The sequence below is a fragment of the Ambystoma mexicanum genome, chromosome 6p, assembly GCF_040938575.1.
Source record: "Ambystoma mexicanum isolate Mex_15411 chromosome 6p, UKY_AmexF1_1, whole genome shotgun sequence".
Lineage (NCBI taxonomy): Eukaryota > Metazoa > Chordata > Amphibia > Caudata > Ambystomatidae > Ambystoma > Ambystoma mexicanum.
Window position 1 is genome coordinate 1500443862 of NC_090935.1, and position 21699 is coordinate 1500465560.

At 44.8% G+C, this 21699-nt stretch overlaps 1 protein-coding gene across 1 annotated transcript in view; it reads left to right on the forward strand.

Annotated features, from left to right (window-relative positions):
- Positions 1 to 21699, forward strand: part of FRAS1 (Fraser extracellular matrix complex subunit 1) — a 1618415-nt gene that overhangs the window by 1095300 nt on the left and 501416 nt on the right. Inside the window, exons 45-46 of the mRNA XM_069626341.1 lie at positions 16031 to 16210; positions 20917 to 21041. Of these exons, the coding sequence (XP_069482442.1) occupies positions 16031 to 16210; positions 20917 to 21041 (305 nt within the window). The remainder of the gene's footprint in view (positions 1 to 16030; positions 16211 to 20916; positions 21042 to 21699) is intronic.

Sequence of the window (21699 nt, forward strand, 5' to 3'; positions counted from 1 at the left end):
CACCACCTCACATCCTCAGTGCACTTCTCCCCTAAAGCGACAGCTTGGATCTCATCCTTTCTCGAAGGCAGAGCCATGAGGGTCTTCTCCGACCAGGCTTGCGCCCCCCCCAGCCACCATTCGCTGTGGTGGCCCGCAAGGCTCCTGCATCTCCCCCACACTCTTCAACATCTTTACCAGACCTCTGTTCGGCATTCTGGACTCCCTAGGCATAGCATACATCAACTATGCCGACGACACCCAGGTTCTCCTCCCCCTCACTGGCGACTATGAGACAGACACAAGTCCCGCAACTCTGCATACACCACCATCCAGGCATGGGTGGCAGCTAACTGGCTATGTCTCAATGGAGACAAAACTGAACTCCTACTAGTAGGGCCCAAAGAAACCTTGAACAAACTCGACAACAAATACACAGCCTTCACTATCGACAATATCCAAATCCCAGTCTCACAATCCGTAAAAACCCTAGGAGTCTACCTAGACGCTACCCTCCATGTCCAGACAAACCCCTGCTACCGCCTCCTCAGCAGCATGTGCCACCAAATTGCTAAATGCAGTTAGACCCTATCTCGCTTCGGTAAACTGCCTCTCTATCACCCAAGCCATAATTGGCTGAAGACTAGACTATTGTAATGTCCTCCTCGCGGGCACCTCTGAGAAGAACTTAAAAAAACTCCAAACTATTCAAAACAATACCATCTGAGCAGCCTTAGGGATCCACAAAAGGTAACACATCTCCGCCGCAAGGGAACAGGCACACTGGCTCCCCATCAAGGAACGCGTCATCTTCAAAACCATGGCCATAATCCACAAGTAAATCAACCACTCGGCCCCACCCTACATCTCTACGAGGATCAACAGAATAAATGCTTCCAGACCCACCAGGACACCCTATTCCAACCAACTGATAGTCCCCAGAGTAAAACGAACGAGGGCTGGCGGAGCAAGATTCCCATACATCGCAGCAAGGCATTGGAAATCACTTCCACGCACACTCAGGGCCGAACCCTCACACATTGCCTTCCGTAAAGCTCTCAAAACTTGACTCTTTGTCTAACCAACACAATGCAGATGACTTGTTATGCCATACTGTATTCTTCATGTAACTAAGCCGCCTTATTCTGTAACAGCGCCACGATACCCACGGGCTGCTTGTGCGCTTTATAAATGTAAAGAAATTAAAATATATATATTTCTGAGGCTTCTGGATCTTCTCAGAATCACATGCCTTGCATAGGCTGACATCTAGTGGAAGTTGCGAAGTATTGCACATGAAGTTTTCGAAGTTCGAAAAGGGAAGTCGACAGGGTGTGACTGTAATAATATCCCTAGTGTGACATACCCTGTACTCATGATCCCTCACGCGTCAAAGCCTCTCAGATTATGTTTTGCCGCCATCATGACAAGTTGTTCTTTCGTGGAGTCCATAGCTTGAGCTACTTTGTGAGTTAAAACTCATCCAAACCTCTTCTGTCGTTTGCATTTTGACACACTCGACTGCCGTTTTCTTTGAACATCTCGAGTGCTGATCTCGGATTCAGAAACAGAAGTTCTGTTTCAACGACGGGCTCCGGACTATACTAGGCTTCGGCCTAACCAGTAAGGAGAGTTGGGGGGACTGATCCTTCTTTGTTAAAGTATGTATACTCCCTTTTCCTGCCCCTACTGTTTTTTTCTGCTGCCTTTGAGTCCGCCTCCCACTATGGAGCACACCCCTTTTAAATTCTGTCCCAAGTGCAACAGAAAAATCCCATGGGCCGACAAACAGAGTTTGCAACCACTGCCTTTCATGTAACCATCTCGAATCCCATTGCACTGTGTGCAAGCTATTTAGGCCCTAAAGGATGGCCAGACCAAGCGGTGGCCGTGGCATACACCAATTCAGAAACAGATGCCAGGATTTTTGAGTCGGACCACGAAGGCCAAGGCAGCTGAGACTCTGATTCAGAGCTCGGGGAAACTACTGTGGAACAATCTAGATCCCGCACGCCTGTCCCAAGTCTAAAAAAAGGCAGTTGCAGCACGCTGCTATGAGGAAGGCCTCTGGCGATGCTGGCGTACACGCACACAGTTCCCATAAACACATACCCCCTGGCCGTCCCTCGACGGGTCCTTCGACTGAGGGCCGCATGCTGTCGGTTCACACCTCCCGGCCCACCGACATAACGCAGACCGTGCCAGCTGTGGTTCCACCTACGCGCCTACCACAAGGTAACGAAGCATACGCTACGGCAAAGGATGCGCACAAATACCACTGAACGGCTGAGGCAGAAACGCTGAAACAGCCACCGAAAAAGCAAAATTTAATTTGCGCCCAGAAAAACATCACAAACAGAACAAAGAGCAATCTGATCAAGACAAACAGACCTCTCCTTATGAGGAGGAGTCCTCACCCTTCTCTTCCGCCCTCCATAAGAAGCGCCCTTGGGAGCCTGAGGATACCCCTGGAGCGGATTGTCCGGTGGAAGCATCTACTGTGTCCCCAAAGGTCGCTCCAGAACCGCCAAGATCTATCTTGTCTAGTGCCCCCTGGAACCGATCACAGTTTGAAAACACTATGGGCAAAATCCAATTCTTTGTGGATTTCATGAGTAAGCTGCCCACTCACACAAGGCCTATTGAGCAGCCTTCTATACCTACCCCAATGTCAATGCCTTCTCTCCCAGCCCTGCCACCCGGGGAGCCTTCACAAGGATATTTTCAGGAGGACATGCAGTCCACACAGGCTGACCAGGATATGTGGGTGGATGTCCACGAGAACCTTGGCCAGGCAGATGAGGACGACTACTTTCAAGACCAGGACAACCCAGACACCATTGTCGACCCCTCCGTAGTTGAAGGTGGTCACTCGTCTCCTATTGCAGATCAACCTCTCTACAATGAACTGCTGAAAAAGGCTGCTCACCATTTAGGCATCAACACTGAGGAATCCAGTCCCACTGGAACCGATTTCGTAGAAAATATTCTCAGCCGTTAGCCAGGTTATTACTCTCCTAGAGTCCATCAAAAAAAGGGTTGATCTGTCCCAGTCTACTCCCTCTCTTACTAGAGTGGTTAACCCATGGGTGGAGAAATATTTTAGGCCCTCTCCTTCAGATCCCCTCTACATTAGGGGTCACATCAAGCCTGATTCTCTAGTGGTGACCACTACCAGAAAGAGAGCTGGTATTCCACACTCAACCTCGGACACCCCCCCGCCCCCCAACAAGGAGTGCAAGAGACTTTATACACTGGGAAAGCGTATTACGACCTCTGCTGCGTACCTCACCAGGATAGCAAACAACACCAGTTTGCTTGCCAGCTACAGCAGCACCTAGTGGGATGAAGTCACTCGCCATCTGGACTCAGTACCGGAACCAGCTCGCTCCCACCTCCTAAAGATCACCACCGAAGGCAAACAGGTTTCCCAAAACATCTTACAAAATGTCTTGGATTCCGCAGACAACTCCATAAGGTTTATTGCAGAGGGTACTCTCTTAAAAAGACATTCCTGGCTCAGAGACTCAGGATTTAAGCCAGAGACACAGGCGGCCTTCATCAATATGCCCATCGAGGAGGGTCTCTTCTTTGGCAAAGTAGTCGACAACCAGCTGGAGTCACCACTAAAGGAGCATGAGACAATCAAGACACTTGTTCAGATCTCCAACAAGCCCTTAGTTCCTAGAAGAGCGTTTAAAAGATGCTGTAACTTTCAGCTCAGAAAAACAAGGCCTAGCCGGAGCAGGCACATCTGCTGCCTACTTTTACAGCCCGCATGGTCAGTCATCCTACCAGTACCAGCAGCGTGGGTTTCGCTGCGGGAAAGGACGAGGCAGAGCTGCAGCCTCTAGGGGCGCAGCAGCCCCTGCCTCCAAATGCCGTGCCAATCCACGTTCCCTCTCCGTGCATCCACAATCGGGGGTTGCATAACACTCTTCGCCTAGCCATGGGAGGGAATAATATAAGACTGCTGGGTCCTCGATACTGTGGTGAAAGGATACTCAGTGGAGTTCCTCGAAACATCTCGACACCATCCACCACCTGTAGGGCGAATGTCCTCCGAACACCTCCATATCCTCCAGGAAGAAATCCAAATACTAATACAGAAAGAAGTCATCAAGCTGATGCCCTTCATGGAACAAAATCAAGGTATTTATTCATTGTACCTTGTTCCAAAGAAAGATTTAACAATGCGCCCAGTGCTGGACCTGTGCCCTGCAAAAACTTATATTAAACCTAAAAAATTCAGGATGACAACACTGCAGCAAATCAATCCCACTATTGAAAATAGGAGATTAAATGGCAACATTGAACATGAAAGATGCATACTTTCATATTTCAATGTTGCCAGCACACAAAAAATACCTCAGATTCAAATAGGGTAACAAGCACTACCAATTCAAGGTACTACCATTCGGCATTGCATCAGCCCTGTGGGTATTCACAAAGGTCCTAGCAGTGGTGGCTGCACACATGCGAAGGCAGTCCATTCCAGTGTACCCTTACATAGACGACTGGTTAATTACTGGGGACTCTCTCCAGAGGTGCCTTCAAAACACGCAGCAAAATATCAATCTGTTGTTCCAATTGGGCTTTGCCATAAACGAAAAGAAGTCAAGTCTAGTGCCCAGCCAAGTAAAGCAATTTCTGGGGGCACTTATCAAAACAGACATCGGACTAGTCTACCCCTCCGAAGACAGGGTCCAAAACATGCTGTTTCAAACACCTCAGTACGTAGCTGGTCGTCAGGTGATGGTACAAAAGGCTCATGTTAGGGAGAATTCTCATTTCTGTGCAACCCTCACAACTTTAAATGGCTGGTGGCAGTGGTACATTTTCCTACCATCGTGCTTTTCTACCGCAGGCTGAATCCTCAGCTGCAGTATAGCGCCCATGGGTGACCATTTCGTCACAATGGCCCCATATCTTCTTTTTTGCCATTCTCTATGTTTGAGGTCTTTCTTGGGTTTTACTCTGTGTGTTGAGCTAGGATTGGGCTGTTTGTTCAATTTGCATTTGGCGGGCTTCACCCCTGAACCCCGCCTCTGGCTCCAGTGTGTCTGGAAAGGCAGGATGTGAGGGAGGTTCCCGAAACTCCCCTGTCCTTTGTCTCTAGGAATGCCTGAATGCAACCAGTCCTGACTGGCTGGCTGGCTGTCCTCTCAGGACAGTCACCCTGCTGTTTGATTGACAGCCTAGGCTGTGCATGAATGGGATAAACCTGCTGAAAAGGCAATGGTTTTGGGACGGAGCTGGCTGCATCCTCCTGGATGTTTTGAATGGCCTAGTGAAGCCCTGCTGCTGTGCTGAAACTCCTTTTTCAATTCGACAGAGAAGTTCCGGAAGCGACAACCTCTTCCCTTGGGTTAGTGCGACCAACTAACCCTGAGACGAACTCCACTGGACCATCTTCCCTGACTGGCTGTACTTCTTAGCTACTGCAAGAACCGAGTTCCAGGGTTCGAGAAATCCGTAGTCAAGTGCAACATTTGAAATCCGGTCAGGAGTCTCCTAAATACCCTCCAGAAGCAGGACAACCAGAGCTTGAGTCCCCTCACCAGATTGCAGGACCCAAGGAGCAAAGGAAGCCCAACCGGTATCTGAGATCCGTGACAGTGCTGTTTGCCAAGCGATGAAACCGCGAAGTGCTGCTAAACTGAAAAGAGCCCATAGCTGCCGGCGACCTCCAAATTGCTGCCGCAGGAGCCCTCCAGACATCCTCCCTCTTCTCCCCACGACTGAGGCTCAGGAACCCAGTGTCTGCATCGCTGCCACAGGACAAAATCTAGCTGGACCACTCTTCTTCAAACCAAAGGTAATGTTTAGACTTGGGGTACTTACCTCAATGTCTTTGAGCTGTGCTTTCTCAGTTGAGACTTGCAGTGGCTTACCCTTAGAGTTGATTCCGACTCTGCTTTTCACAGGCTTAACAGCTTGTGACCCTACAAGTGATTTTTCTACAAACTCTCTAACTTTGTGCAAGACCTTTTATCTAAGAAGTGTCTCAGCTCCACAGACTGTTTGAAATGACTTTGGCTGCCCTTGCTCCCTGCAGACTCTTCTAGCCCATTGACTTTGATATTATTTGTCCCTCAGAGGTGGTAACTTGTTTTAGACTGTTATTCCTGGGAAAGGCTTGTCTAGATTTCATTGGAAGATTTAGTTGTCCTCAAGTATACTGAGAACCTGTTTAACCTTTTTTCTTCCTCAAACATTTCCTTTCTGCAACCTCAGATTCTGCAAAGTATAACTAGTAATACATAAATGCCATTACTGTCCTTGTGAATGCAGTCCCCTCAGGGTGTAGGAAGTGTGTACAAAGCATATCCAAAGAGTATCCACTAACTTGTTTGATTCTGAAAAGTATTTTAAAGTATATTTACAGTGTTCCATATCTTGCCCTTTTTAAAGAATGCTTATTTAAAAATTGATGATAAATAAATTACTATTTATAACTGAAACCTTGAGTTTAAGTGTTACTTGGTTACGTGTATTTCTGTAAATTTAACTTCTACAGCTCACATTTACCCCTCTTGCGATAGGCCTGGCTGCTCAGTCACACTACCAACTTGTGTAGTACAGACCTATACCAAATGGTGGGTTACCTGATACCAAGCAGAATAGTGTTGTGTAGTCTCACACAGTGTTCCTACATCAATTTCTACCTAACAGCTCACTATCTCTCCAATCTTCTCTAACTGCTTCTCTATCTCCTACCCTTCACCTCTTACTAAGTCTGGCAGGAAGAAACTCAAGAAGGATACACTGGGCTCCAACACAGGCCTGCCTATCACTGACAACTACAATAAAACAACAGTTTCACCGTGATAATAAAAAAGTTCAATAAATCTCAAAAGTAATTCTTTTTGTTACAGTGTTAGTCATTTCACTTAGGTTCTGATGTGGGCCAAATCACGATTCTGTAAGCCATCAAGTAATTTGTATCATAAACACTGTCAATTTATTCCATTATACATAAGTAAAACTTTTGTGAGAGTACAAAGATGCTTAGAGAAAAAAATAAATTAACATATTCAAGGCTGCGTACTTGGAAAAAGAAAAAACATATTTTGGGCAAAATTTTCAAAATCACACTTGAGCATATATATAATATTAGAGCAGTAAATAGATTTGGAACAAGAAAAAGTGTGAAAACAAGCATTTGGTGTAAAGAAGGAAAGATTGTTAGGTTAAGAGGGAAGGGCAAAAAGGGCAAGAAAGTGCATTCTTTCTTTTTCTAAACTTCTAAATTCTCAGTTTAGTTGTCCTTCATCACTCATGATGCATTATTCTCTGGGCAGGTCTGCCTAAGTGCTGGTGTCCAAAACGGACAACTACCACACGTTTCGGCAACAGTGCCTCCTGCAAGGCAGGGGTTTCAAAAGATGCCTTCCTCAGGGCGAGTTTTCCCTATGGGGAAGCAGACACAAGAAAAGGAAACAAATGAATAAAACTTGTGGCTTACTGAATCAGTTTGGCTGAACATCTTGTGGTTAAATTCAGTGTTTTAGACTGCTTAAACAATTCCAGGTCCCTTACAGACATCTTACCCAGTAAATGGGGCTGTATCTGTAGGGAGCAGGCCAGGTTAGACCAAAGAGGTACATAGAGTGCAATATAGGCAAGTAAACTGCTAACAACTCGAAGGTGGTAGTCTGGGCCGGTGCTTCCGTTTTAAGTGCAGTAATTCAATTTACTGAGGGTTGTAAATAGGGCTGAGTCCTGTGGGTGAGCAAAGAAAGAAAATTATTTGTTTTAGGGCTTGAGCATTATACTGGACAAAGAGGGCCAGAAATGCCTTTTTAAAGACTCAAAGGGCAGGAGTGAAGCGGTGAAATACCTGCAGTTGCACAACAGTCAATACGGGCGTCTCGGCATTTGACTGTGAAGAAAACACGTGTGTTGGCAGTAAGGTACTGCCATATTGAGAGTGGATTGGTTGGTTTGAACAGAAAAATAAGGGCTGAAAATGCCTTTGTTTTAAAGAAACTCAATGAGCAGGAGTGAAGCGGTGAAAACAGAAAGGAAAAAATGAGGCAGCGCTTTCTGCTTACCTGCAGTATCACAGCGTCTTCGTTTCTCGGCAGCCAGGCAAACAATGGCCTGAAGTGAAGCCATGTAGGCGGCAACAGGATTGGTTAAAGAAATACAAGCCCTTTGTTACGTATCTAGGTTGTCAAATTTGTGGGGCCGTAATAACATGCTGATTGGTGGATGGCAGGCGAGCCTACTTCCAGAAGTAGGAAGTGGATCTCGAATGTATGGAAACCATACGTGCAAGTTTACAAGTACATACAAATGACTACTTGTAAAAACAAAGTAAGGAAATGATTGCAGCAGTGTTGATCATTTCTGAAGCTTAATAATAAACAAACCGCGCTGCACCATTGGTGTATTTAAAAAAAATATATATAAGCCGCGGTTTTGGATGAGTAGTCCAGAGGGATGTTCGCCATTTTTAAAGAGTATCATGGCAATGGTCGCTTGCCATCAATAGCCTTGGCGAGCGTTCCAGTGGTATTATGCAAGTTGAGAATTAATTAGGAAAGTGCTGTAACAGCTTCAAGTACGGCCCAGGGGCCCCACCGAACCTGGAGAATTCTTATATTATTCATGTGTCATGTATTAGAATTATTGTCAAGGTATGGGAGTGGGGATGTGCACTGAAATCATTATCTAGTGGTTTAGAGAAAGTTGTTAATGTGATCATGTGTCAGATATTCGGAGTTGTGGTATGGATTGATGAATTGGGATGTACACTGGAATCTTCATGTGGAAGTTTGAGAAAAACTAGGTGTTAGGGATAGCCTGAGAAAGTCTGTAGCTCCAGGGACATATTTTTGGATTTATACTGGGGGTAGAAATTCCTTGTTCAATCCATTGGTATGGGAGGACAATCTATAGATCCATCTGGCCTCTTTTTCGTGCAAACTCCTTAAAACATTGGTTGAGTCTCTTACCACATCTAAAACCCGCCATTTTATGTCATCTGCAGTGTGGTGTGCATCTAGAAAGTGGTTGATTAAAGGTGCAGATGCTGTTTTGCATCTGATTCGAGAGCGGTGCTCTGAGATTCTGATGTACACTGGGCGGGTAGTTTGGCCAACATAGCGTAGGCCGCATGGGCATTCGATACAGTAGATAACCTGCTGTCTTTTGCAGTTAGTAAGTGTGGTAAAGGTCCAAGTTTTTGTACCTATTGCAAAATCTTTCATTTTTTTAGTGAAACGGCAAACAGAACAGGGGCCGCACAGGAAGTGGCCAAACGTAGTTCTTCGGTCCCAGAGGCCCAATCTTGGTGCTGTTTTTTTTTAAATTGGAATGTACGAGTTAATCTTTAATGTTTGCTGCTCTTTTAAAAGCAAACCTAGGCGGTGGGGTATCTGGAAGACAGAGTTTTGCGATTGTCCAATGTTTGGATATGAGATTGCCCCAGGGTGATCCCATGATAAAAGCAGCTTGGCTGTGATTACTTCCATATGAATCCATGACAACTTTGGGATCAGTTATGGTTACTTGAAATGTTAACCACATCCGCCCCACCTTCAAAGAGTTGCATTGTCTACCTCTCTTCAAGAACACATCATGTTCTTGATAGCCTGATTGTCCTGCAAAGTAGTCACAGTCAAACACCACTCTTCCTGGATGGGAAATGCAGCATCTCTGAAAGCAAGAGCACCACCAAAAGCCACAATATCACCGGGCTGCAGCCTTCTTTAAAGGCAATACCGGCAATACTGATTCCTCATAAGATCCAAAAAGAGAGTCAATTTTCAAGCTTGCATCTCAGCGGCATCTAATAACAAGGCCAACACAGGACATTCTAACCACTCTCGCCTCTGCACCCATTCTTGCAACAATATCTTTTAGGCCCCCCTCGGCTGCCTTCTCCCCTCCCCCTTTTCTCTCCTCCCACTCCCCGGTCACACCTCAGGATGTCTCTATGCATGTCTGGTCTATGAAAGCCTCTTCCAAACAGGTTGCCCCTTGCCCCTCCAAATACCATCAAGGACAACATTGAAACTCTCGTCCCAGCTCTGGCAGACCTCTGTAACCGCTCCTTCGCCAATGGAGTTTTCCCCACTTCTCTCAAACACTCTTTTGTGCACCCTCTGCTCAAAAAACCTTCCGCCTACCCTTCCATTCCGGCAAACTACTAACCGATCTCTATCACAGCCTTCCTGGGAAAACTCCTTGAGAAGTTGGCTATCTCTCAGCTTACCCTCCACAGAGAATCTGTTGGTTGCCTCCATGAATATCAGTCTGGCTTCAGAGCATACAGAGGCACAGAAACATCTCTTCTGAACGCCTGTGAAAACCTGCTCTCAAATCTTGACTCTAACTCTCCCTCTGTCCTCATTCTTCTCGACCTCTCCTCTGCTTTCGGCACAGTAAACCACAACACCTTGATATCTTGTCTCTGTGACACCCTGGGGAATCACAGATCAGGTCCTGACATAGCTTGCCTCCTTTCTCTTTGACCGTCCTTCCCAGGTGGAACTGGGATCTTTTCTCTTTGCTATCACTCTCTACTTGTGGCGTCCCCCAAGGATCTAGCCTATCCCCCTGGTTCTTCAGCTCCACCTCTCTGCCTTCACCTCCAGCTTTCAGTGTTATGCGGATGACACACAGCTCTCTTTCAGGCTACCCTCTGCCTCCTCCTCCTCGCTCGTCCCTAACTGTCTGTCCACAATTCAGTTCTGGTGTGCTGCGAACAATCTCTGCCTCAATGCCAGCAAGGCAGACATCGTCCTCATTGGGACGCCTGCTCCCACTTTCCCACTGTCACTATGGCCAGCCTCCCTTGGCCCTGCACCCTCACCCACCAGTGAGGCAAAAAATCTAGGGATCATCTTTGATTCCACTCTCTCCTTCTCCTCTCACATCTCTGTACCTTCAAAAGACAAAGCCGATCAGAAAGACAGATTGTTTCTTTGTATCTGTAGCCGCTGGAAGAGAAGGGGACCCTATCTCTAAAGCAGCAATTTAAAAATGGATTGTCAACTGCATCCAACTCTGTTACTCTCTTGCCAAGAGAGCATTTCCCTTTAGGTCCAGAGCCCACTCAACTCGAGGCATGGGGGCAACCTTAGCCTTCATATCACACGTGCCTTTAGATGCCAGTACACACCTTCACCCAACATTAGTGTCTGGACACACATTCTAGAGTCGATACACAGGTGGGACAAGCGGTGCTGAAACATCCCTTTGCAGCGCTTCCTACTAATAACCCACTTGCTTCTACTAGTACTGCTCGTAGTCTATGCAAATCGTGTGATTCTAAGCAGATCCACAAGCCTCAGAAGGGATCCGTTACTCACCGTAATCGTATTTCTGATGCTTGTATCTGCTTAGATTCACATGTGCCCGCCCTTCCTTCCCTCTTGGAGTAGAACGTGCCTGGGGAAAAAAGAAAAAAAAGCATAGATCTTTCACACCTCATGGTCTCTACTTACACTTCACGCTTACAATTTACACTCCCTTATATCAGAAACAAATAATCTGAGGAACTTCAGCGCGTGAGAGATCATGGGTACAGGGTACGACACACTAGGGATAGTATTACAGTCACGCCCTGTCGACATCCCTTTTTCATATATATATATATATATATATGTTCCCAGCGTAACATATGCCATTCCAAAGGTCAATATTGGTTGGTAGTTCATAGGGTCATTTCTGTCCCCTTCTTAAATATCGGCATTACCACTGATTGCTTCCAGGAAGTGGGCATAGGCCCCTGTGACTTATCAATGGTTATTGAAAAGGCTAAACGTAACTCTTCTTTTGAATTTGAAAGGCATATTTGTATCAGATGTATGTGCGGTATAAGAACAGTATTTAAGTTCCATCGATTACACAGGCCTCTGTGTCGTCTTTTTAGACGCATAATAGTCAACCTTGTTCCATTGCAGAGTCCCTGTAATGGCATAAGATTGCGTAGTAGCATAATTACAGCACCTACTTTCAATTTTAGCTTGTGAGGAGGTATTTGCCCTACAGCTGTTTGCTCTTTATAGACTGAAACCTTGAGCTGGTAATTAACGGTTCATTGACACTGGAACTGCTGTGCCCTGTGTGAAGAGAAGTGGCGTTGGAAAGAAGTAACTTGAAATTATTCTGAATGTTTGCGATAGTGGAAGGTGAAGGTGACCGCGAAGAACCACACTCATTCTGTTGGTTAAAATGATAGCTGTTGTTGAAGTAGAAGGGCACACATAGGTGCACTTTGCTGTTTGGACAGCAGAGGGCAACCTAACACTAATAAATTGCATCAGCTGAATATGGAAACATACCTAAGGTGTCCAGATTTAACACAACAGAACCCTTGAAATTCAGCAGAAGTGGGAAGTCAAGATCAGCTTAACTCAGCACGCTCCAATTGATGTCCCCCATAATGTAATTTTGTATGTCATTGTGAATCCATTCTCTTATAATATGTATGTGCTCAAGGGCTTTGCAACGGGAAACGCGCCGAGTTAAGCTGGTCATGACTTCCCACATCGTCTGAATATCGAGGGTTTTGTTGTGCTAAATCTCAACACCTTACCTGCACCCCAACAAAGATTTTCTATGTGAATTTCAAGGGTTTTATTATTTAATTGTTTTTTTTACAGGCCACTAGCTGTGGCCTTCTGCCATGTCCACTATACATGTTCTCCCAATATGTTTCTTTTGCACCTTTGGCCGTGACCACTCTGCGTATTGCTCCAATAGGTTTCCTAAACAGGCCCACTAGCCATGGGACTTCAGCCATGGCCACACCACTACTTTTCTTTCGAGTCCACTAGCCAAGGCCTTCGGCCGTACCCACTGTATCTTTCAAAACACTACCTTTCTTCCCTTCGCACATGACCATTGGCCCCGGTCTTCAGTCGTGGTCCCAATTGCTTCCAATCCCTAAGTGACATAAAAATAGACAAAGAACTCAGTAAGAGATAGAACATTCCTGGATGCAGGCCAGACCTGGAGAAGAGAAGCCCGCCCACAGAGCCCAATGCAGCCGTAATAGGAGCACAGTGGTGGCAGATGCAGCAGTATCCAGTTCTATTGTGGAAAACAGCCGTCGTCTGAAATCTCCAGGGCAGGAGATTTGAACGCTGAACAACAGCTGTTCGGCGACATACCAAAGTCCTGTAAAAGGCAAGGGGAAAGGTACAGGAGAACCGGAGGGGAACCAGGGGTTGAACCACAGGCTAAGGTGGCACAACGAGAGAAGGGTCTGGGGTCGCTTACATGAGAAGGTTCGCATCAGAGGAAATCTTTCTCAGTGCAGTGGTAGCAAGGAAACCATTGACCACCAGAGAAGGGTCTGGAAACCCAACATTGAAAGTAAATGCATCAGAGGAAATCTTCCTCGGCGCAGTGGTAGTGAGGAAACCACTGGCCTGCAGAAAAGGGTCTGGCACCCCAACAGTGAGATAGAACTTTATCAGATAACACCAGGAGAAGGGATTGGATATAGAGTTATGATAAGGACGCCAGGGGGAGGCATTCCCTGTGGTCATATTGTGAAGTGAACCAAGCAATACCAGGGCAAGGGAGTCATCGCCGCTGGCCTTGTGATGAACTGTGCAAAGTAGCCTCAGTAGAAGGGACGTATTCTCTTGACATACGACTGGAAACACTGGGGAAGGGAGTAATTCCCCCTGGTTTTATTGGAAACTTTATAAGTTTGTACTAGGACAAGGGAGTCATTCTCCTGGACTTTGGATAAAAGATTGGGTGAAACCAATAATCCAGGGCGAGGGAGTCATTCCCTCTGGTATTTTCTGTTCAGAAAGAAAAATTGCTGGGCACTGTTCAAAACACAGGAGAAGGGAGCCATTCTCCTGGAGAAGGAACGTTTTGTTAGTTTATCCTTTAGTTGTAGTTTGAGGGTTAGATTGGATTTGACACAGGACGGTGGAACTTTGATTTGTCTGACATTCTGACAACTCCTTTAGTTTTAGTTCGAAGCAGGGAAACCTCTCCTAGAGATGGGAATAGTGAGGTTTTCCATTTATGACCAAAAACCTGCCACCTTTGTGTCAGAATCATTCTTCAACATCCTTACACTCCATAGAAGCGTGCTTCAGTCTCCAACCTTCTGATCTAACATGAACAGATGTAATGTTGCTCCTTTCCTCATCAAGTTGTCAATAAAATTGGAACTAAGGTTAAATGAAGAAAAGCAAAGAGATTTAATGACAGAGTAAAATGCACATAATGCGAAAATAAAAAAAAGTACATTTATTTAGCGAAAGAAATGAAAACACATAGATATAGAACCCATCAAGATTCACACTGAATCCACCAAGGACCCCACTGGATGTCATACTCAAAAACCTACAGTGATTGGGGCAGGTTCTCACGGGAATGTATTCTCCACTGCAAGAGCCTCTGCCCATTAGCAACGGTGGTCTGCTAGCTTGACCCCATTTGAATTTGTTTTTTTCTAGCATAATTCAACCCATACTCTCTCATTGCAGTCTCCAAATAATTAGCATTATAGAGCGTTTTATTTTGTGGGGGGGCCAAAGACCTGCAGCATATCGGGTGACCTTCTGTAGTCCCCCTTTGCTCACCAGATATTTCTGCTTTTGGGTCCCCAGTACTGAGTGGGAACACTTTATGCAATTCTGCTTTGCCTGGGATTTACAGCCTGCTGATAAATATTCAAAAAGGAGGGTAATGGTATATCTGAATAAGCCTTTGCTGTACAAACAAATGCCATTGGCAGGGTGACGACTGGTCTGTTAATGTATGCCTACAGCAGGTATTTACCACAGTGTTGGAAAACCTGAAGCCAGTCAATGCATACATCAGTAAGTGGATACAATTGATGGATGCTTTGTACTGTCTATTAATTTCTGATTTTGGAATGCTATTTCCTACCTTCATTTTTATTTTAAAGAAATATATGCACCGTAAGAATATTATGTTTATCCAGAGGGAGACTGATTGTATGTCCAACATCACTGTTGACCAGATCCCTCATTTTATTGCATTTTAAAATAGGTGTTGCATTTTGGGGATTCTGCTGTAGAGGTATGGTTGGGAGTCAGAGGCCAAGTCTACCCCCTCCCATAATATGGGTGATGGGATAGGAACTGTGGCACACGTCTACTACAGTGTTGTAGACCTGATCAACACCTTTGATTATTTTGAAAGTTCAGAGCTAAAAAGATACTTGCGTAAACACCAGCTACACAATGATATACAGTTGATACTTTAACTCAATGGAGTAGCTTATCATGGATGTTCGGAATTCCCTTCCCTTTCCTGCAGACCTATACATGTTAAAGAGACAGATTGTGTGCACTGCATTCACTTTTTATGTAGTGACTAGATGGATTTCAGTGTCTCTGACAGAATTTTAACACCCAGAGTAGGGATTAATGCTTTTCCATTGAACGTTTATAAGCAAGAAGAATTTTATTGATAATAGATCCCATAAGCTTAGGAATGTAACGATTGATGTATTCGTGAAGGCATGATTTGATTTTCCTTTGGAACATATTAACATATAATATGCTCTTTCTGCTGTGCACATGTATGACAAAATGATATGGAGTTTCCCTGTGATATTTCTAAATGTGGTAAATTGAGTTGAGTCTGTTCTATCATGGTATTTCCAACCCTTATTGTTTGTTTATGGGTGTCCCCCCTGGCAGCACCTCTCATGAAGCACTTGTAGTTCATGGATTAATTGCTTTTGTTTGTGATGATGTATTGAAGCATCAAATAAAAAAAAGATTTGAATACACCTATACCAAACCTTTTGAAAAGAACTTTTGGTACACACGTTGATGGATTTAAGGAAGTGAACACGACCAACCAGTTACATTTGTCATTTAAGCCCCAGTTTTCAATGGAGGTGGACTCTCGTTGAAGTTGATGCAGTCATATTTTGTTTGTTTACGAACTCAACTCGATTGAAAATGGGCAATTGCCTTGTACATTATTTTATTTGAGAAATTATACTTTAGTGGATGGGAGATATTGAGAGCAAATGATCTAAAGGTAGCAACTGACTTTAGATGTCTCATGTTTGTGAAACCTCCAGAAGACAAATTGCCCCCATCCATCATTGCAAACAAAGGACTGGTGCTGGATGAAAACTCTCTGAAGAAAATCACAACTCTGCAGTTGTCGGCTACAGACCAAGGCAGTGAGCCAGGGGAGCTCCTCTTCCGCATCACTAAACAGCCCCAGCTGGGTCACCTTGAGCATGCATCATCACCAGGTATGAAATGATCTCTGATGCATGTTTTCCACTCCACAAACCCGCAAATTCCAATTGTTGTGGTTTGAGCATAATTTGAATGATTCAAAAAACTTTTTTGTTGCATTTGAACATTATGTATATTTAAATATATTGCATCCAATACAAGCACAGTGTTTAATATGTTTCCTGACAAAGAAGCTGTCTGATTTTCACCAGCGCCTACACATTAAGCTTCATTTTACATGAGGCCTAGAATATATCAGGCAGAGCACGGCTGCTACGGCTTCTGTGATGCTGCTCTTTTCAAAGGATTACGATGGTTCACTGTATGATGTGGTAGGGCTGGACTCCTAGGAATAGCCTGGGTTTCCATGCCTGACACTGCATCATGTGGTGTATCTCTTTTAAACTCAGCAGTATGCAAATGCTTGCACAACAGAGATCAATTATGGCACTCCCTTTGAAAAAAACATAGTGGCCATCATTACATAGGATGCCTATGTTATTAACAAATGTTAAAAAGCAGGTAAAAGCTGTAGGGATGCCTACCTAGGGATGAGTACCTCAGGATTTTGTGTAACCTCTGGGCCAATTGACTATGTGAAGGGGATTCGGATGTAAGCACACATCCTTGGGGGACCATTCTGTGAATCTGGAATTCCCTTATGATGAGGGAGATATACTCACAGGAGCCGCCTTCACTCCTGTTTCCTGGTCAGAGGCGTTGGAGCAGAAATTACTCTAGTGTCCCTTGGGTTCTGGGAGCCACAAGTTGCTGAAGACTTTCTTCTATCCCTGACAAAACCAAGTATTATTTTAATGATAGTGCACTGGGAGATAGCACAATTACTACTGCTATCAGGGATACTGGTGCCAGTATAACTGTGGTTTACACCACTTTCGTAACTCAAAGGCTCTAGCCAGAGCTCCTCTCGGGCCCAACAAGTTAGCATCCCCCCCTTCAAAGATTCCCAGTCATTCCTGTCACTCTAGCATTAAATAGAGGAGTGATAAGGATTCCCGTAAGTGTTCAGAGGCAAGTCCCAGGTAGAGTTTGGCTAGAGAAGGATCTCAAAGACTTGGGCCTTGTGGGTGACTGTGACGAATCCTCAGATGTCGTCCCTTCTCCCCTTTAACGAGCCCCTTCCCATGAGGCCAGTGAGGTGAGGGCACTCTCATGGGGAGGGACTCAAACTATGTGACTAGGGACAACTCTTTGAGGTGAATGCGGTATGCCCAACGCCCATAACCAGCTCCATCATCCTCCTACCCTACACAGGGTTCCATAATCCCACACACCTCTATGTACCTCTGTAGGGTAGATGAGTCAACCTCCCTAAGAAGTACTGGAACGAGGAAGAGTAGGGACTTACTAGGTAAATCATATGTAGAAACTGTGACAAAGAAGAGCGCAGGTAACCCATTAGAGGATGAGAACATCAATACTGAGACGAAGAAGATCCTCAGAGCAATGCTGAATGACCCGTGGAACCAAACTGAGAGGCCTAGACACCTTGAAACTGAACAGTCCAACCTGCTGATGAAAACAGAGGAAGGGCTCCACAAGTTGTCAGACCCTCCCTGGAGGTGTCGCGAGTGAGGAGAATGTTTGTCTGCAGTAGAAGGTGAAACTGCTGACCAGGATGCGAGACGGCGAATCCAAGCGTCCCTACTCGGTTCGCTGTCCATGGCCGACCAGAAAGGCATGAAGAGAAGAAGCCCAGGCGAGAGAAAATGCTGAACCACGCTGTTAAGAGAAGACACACAGCCCGGCTCCAGTGAAGTGCTGCAAAGCCACAGGAGACAGCACGAGAACCGGAGAAGCCAAACGGAAGCTGTCAGAAGCCTTGGGGAAGACGGAGATCGGCGAGAAAGACCGGGAGCTCCCATGTAAGGTACAGGGATTACCTGGGATAAGGCAGGAAATCTCTTTAAGAGGGTCTGGGACCCACATCCAATAACAAACTGCCTCCAAAGTCTCCTTCATAGTCACAGTACCTGGTAGGATAGTAAACTAGGTCTGCAGCAGAGAGGGAGGCAGAGAGAATGGGTCTGGGACCCACGCTCAATACCAAACTGCCTCCAAAGTCCTCTTCATAGTCACAGTACCTGGCAAGAGAGTAAATCAGGTCTGCGGTAGAGCGAGGGGCAGAGAAAACAGATCTGGGACCTCGACCAAATAAGGAACTGCATCCAAAGTCCTATTCATTGTCACAGTACCTGGCAGGAGAGTAAACCTGTTCTGCAGTAGAGAGAGAGGCGCAGAGAACGGGCCTGGGACCGCTCCCAATAACAAACTGCACACAAAGTCCTTTTCAGAGTCACAGTACCTGGCAGGATAATAAACCAGGTTGGCTGTGAGACAAAAGCTGAGAAAGGTCAGGGGAAGGGAGTTAATTACCCCTTGGGGTTGAGAACATTGCAAGAAGCCTGAGGGAAGCTAAGAGAAGGGAGTCATTCTCTTGGCATTGTGAGAGGCTTGAGACAGGTCACAGGAAGGGAATCATTCCCCCTGGCATTGTGAACATTGCAAGAAGCCAAGAGAAGGGAGTCATACTCTTGGAATTGTCTAAAGCCCAAGAGAGACCAGGGGAAGGGAGTTACAACCCCTCCTGGCATTACACTACATTATAAAAGGTCAGGAGAAAGAGGGCATTCAGACTGGCTTTAAGAAAGTATTGAGAAACCCGAGGATGATTAGTGTGAGTCATGCCCCTAACACTGTGGAGATACACGTTTTTCTTTTCCTCGTGCATTGTTGGAAGATCAATCCAAGAAAGCGTTTGAGACTTTTGCAAATAACTTTACTTTTTCCCATCACCCGGGGGTGAACATTGATCTATAACCTAGAAGAAGGGAGTCATTCTTCCGGACCAAGAAGATCCCCACTTTTCATTAGTTTAGTTCAAAGAGTAAGGTGTGGAAATATATTTTGACACAGGACGGTGGATTACTTTGTATTGGAGGGACACCCTGATGGCATCCAGTAGTATTAATTTGAGGCAGGGAAACCCCTCTTAGGAAAAGGGCCAGGTTGCAGATGTATCCCTTCAAACGCTCATAGAGAATCCCGTAAGAGTTAAAATTAAAATGTTCAATTGTGACTGGATAAGAAACGGAGCCTGTTGCTTGCAACTTCAGGACTTTAAAGGTCCCTGTCAAATACGCAAAAAGTGCGGTCTTACTTAGCCGTATTTGGTCAAGTCACCATCAGTGATGCATAGATTAGAATTTCAAAGGTTGAGATTCAATTTGTGCCCCACCTGGGAAATCTTGACGAGGCGCAGGATTATATCACCTGTGGACAATTATTGTAGACATTGCCTGCGGAAGTCTGAGAATCTCCATCACTTACTCACTGAATGTGACCTCCTGTGTCAAAAGCGCATACAATTTTTGAGACAGTATTTAATGAATTTTACGGAAAGGTCTTCTGATTTGTTGTTGCAACTAATCTTGGAAGGCAATAACGTTTCACTAAGAATTAATGCAATCAGATTTCTTACTGAGTTGAAGCTATTTGACAATCAAATGGATGGAAACATTGATTAACTTATTTTATGTTACGATTCCTCTCTTTTAAGTAATGCATTAATCCATTTTTGAGTAATTCAAATTATCTAGTGCTCATTTTGTGATCTCAAATATCTGTGTATTTTATTTATTTTATTTGACTTGGCATTAAGTTAGCATCTGAAATTAGAGTGACGTATTTGCTTTTAAATTGAATATAGTGAACAGATTGAATAATTGTATTTTAACAATGTTGTAAAATCGATGAAATTACTGTATGGTTTGTTTTTAAAAGTTGATTAAATTCAGCTATATAAAATACAAAAATAAAAGGGCCAGGTAAGGGTTTTTCCATTATTATTTTGTCAATAAATGTTTATAGCAACATGAATGCCACATTGCCAACTAAGTGTCAGCTCCTACTTCTGCTCCCTTACAGTAACATCGTAGAAAGCTCATGCACAAAGTCTCAAACAAAGAAAGCTACCTTAGCCAAGCCTAAAGAAAAGCCTAATCCCAAGCGGAATCCCAAAGAGTCAAAGGTTCCTAAAAAGGGGAAGAAGTGTTCCTCCCCTAAACATTACATTTAATTGGGAAAATGGCAAGTATTTCACAGAGGGGACCTTTTTGTACCTAAGCACAAACAGAACAGATCCCCTTAATGCAATTCACAAGGTTTTAAAAAATGACCCCCAGTGTGATTCTTTTCTGCAGAGTGTGTACACAGTTCAACGCTTTCATGTGTTCCCTTGTTCATGGTGGACGCTTAACTGTGAAGGCTTTTCTGCATTGGGCCTGCATTATCTTATAGCAAACAGCAACAGGCTGATTTAAGAAGACCTGCACTGGAGCAAATCAGGCGACGCCCTTCAGTATCTGTGCTTTGAACTTGTTGCCTCATGCCTGATTCACAAAGCCTAAATCAGCGGCCGATTTGGAGATGCTTGGAACATATCTGAGATGCTCACATGTAAATGCGATTCCCAAAGATTTCTCTGAAATTATCCAGGAATCTCTGGATGCGCACCGCGTGTAGGTCTTGTGACTCAAGCTTGTTTTTAGGTGCAGATCTGAGATGGTCCCTGGTATCTCCTCTTTTGCTGCAGTGTAAATCTGTGTGAACCATGCCCCAAACGGGTCATTTCTTCATTGCTGACCTTCTTGTTGATACCAATGGCCATCTTTTCCTCTCGCCCCAATTGGTTTCGTAGGCACTAGGCTCAGCTCGTTTACTCAGGCAGACCTGGACTCCCGCAGCATCCAGTACATCCACACCAGTGAGCAGGAGAAGCATGCGGACGAGTTCAAGTTCACAGTGACTGATGGAGTCAATGAGGTAGGGCAGAAAAGATTCTGCTGCTTTTTGCATTGTGTCATTTGCATTTAACGCGAATACTACCAGTTAAAGTGCATCATGGGGTCAGTGTTATATTTACGGTGCCACCCTTGGTTCCTAGACAAAGGTGCAAGGTTGAACGAGTGCACCATTCTTCAAGTAGTGACGATAGATGTGTTTGAAAAGGGACTGGTTGTTCTTATACAAATAGCTCTGAGGATGTGTTTCATAATCTGCTAACTTGCCTGAGTAATTAACATTTCACGTTTTGTTAACCACCAATTCGTTTTGATTGACTACATGAATGCAAACTATTGGTAACGAGCCATTTTCTTTGTCAGGAAATGCATTGATCCTTTTCAAGGCAGTACACATCACTACACCACTAATGAACAACTGCAAGCTTGGTTCTAGGTGGACAAGGGCTTAATCACTGTCCTGTCTATAAAACTCAACCAATATCAATTAAAGTACATAAAACCAATATTAATCAATTCCCACCTTGCTGCAGCATTGTGAAAGTAGCTGGTATTCTATCCTAAGTCATGTTTGGCCGGATTTCTATCGGGAGATAATCTCAGTTTAGATACAGCATTAAAATAAAATGCTTGGGTGTAAGCAGATGGTCCTTTTAATTAGCAATGATCTGTTACATATT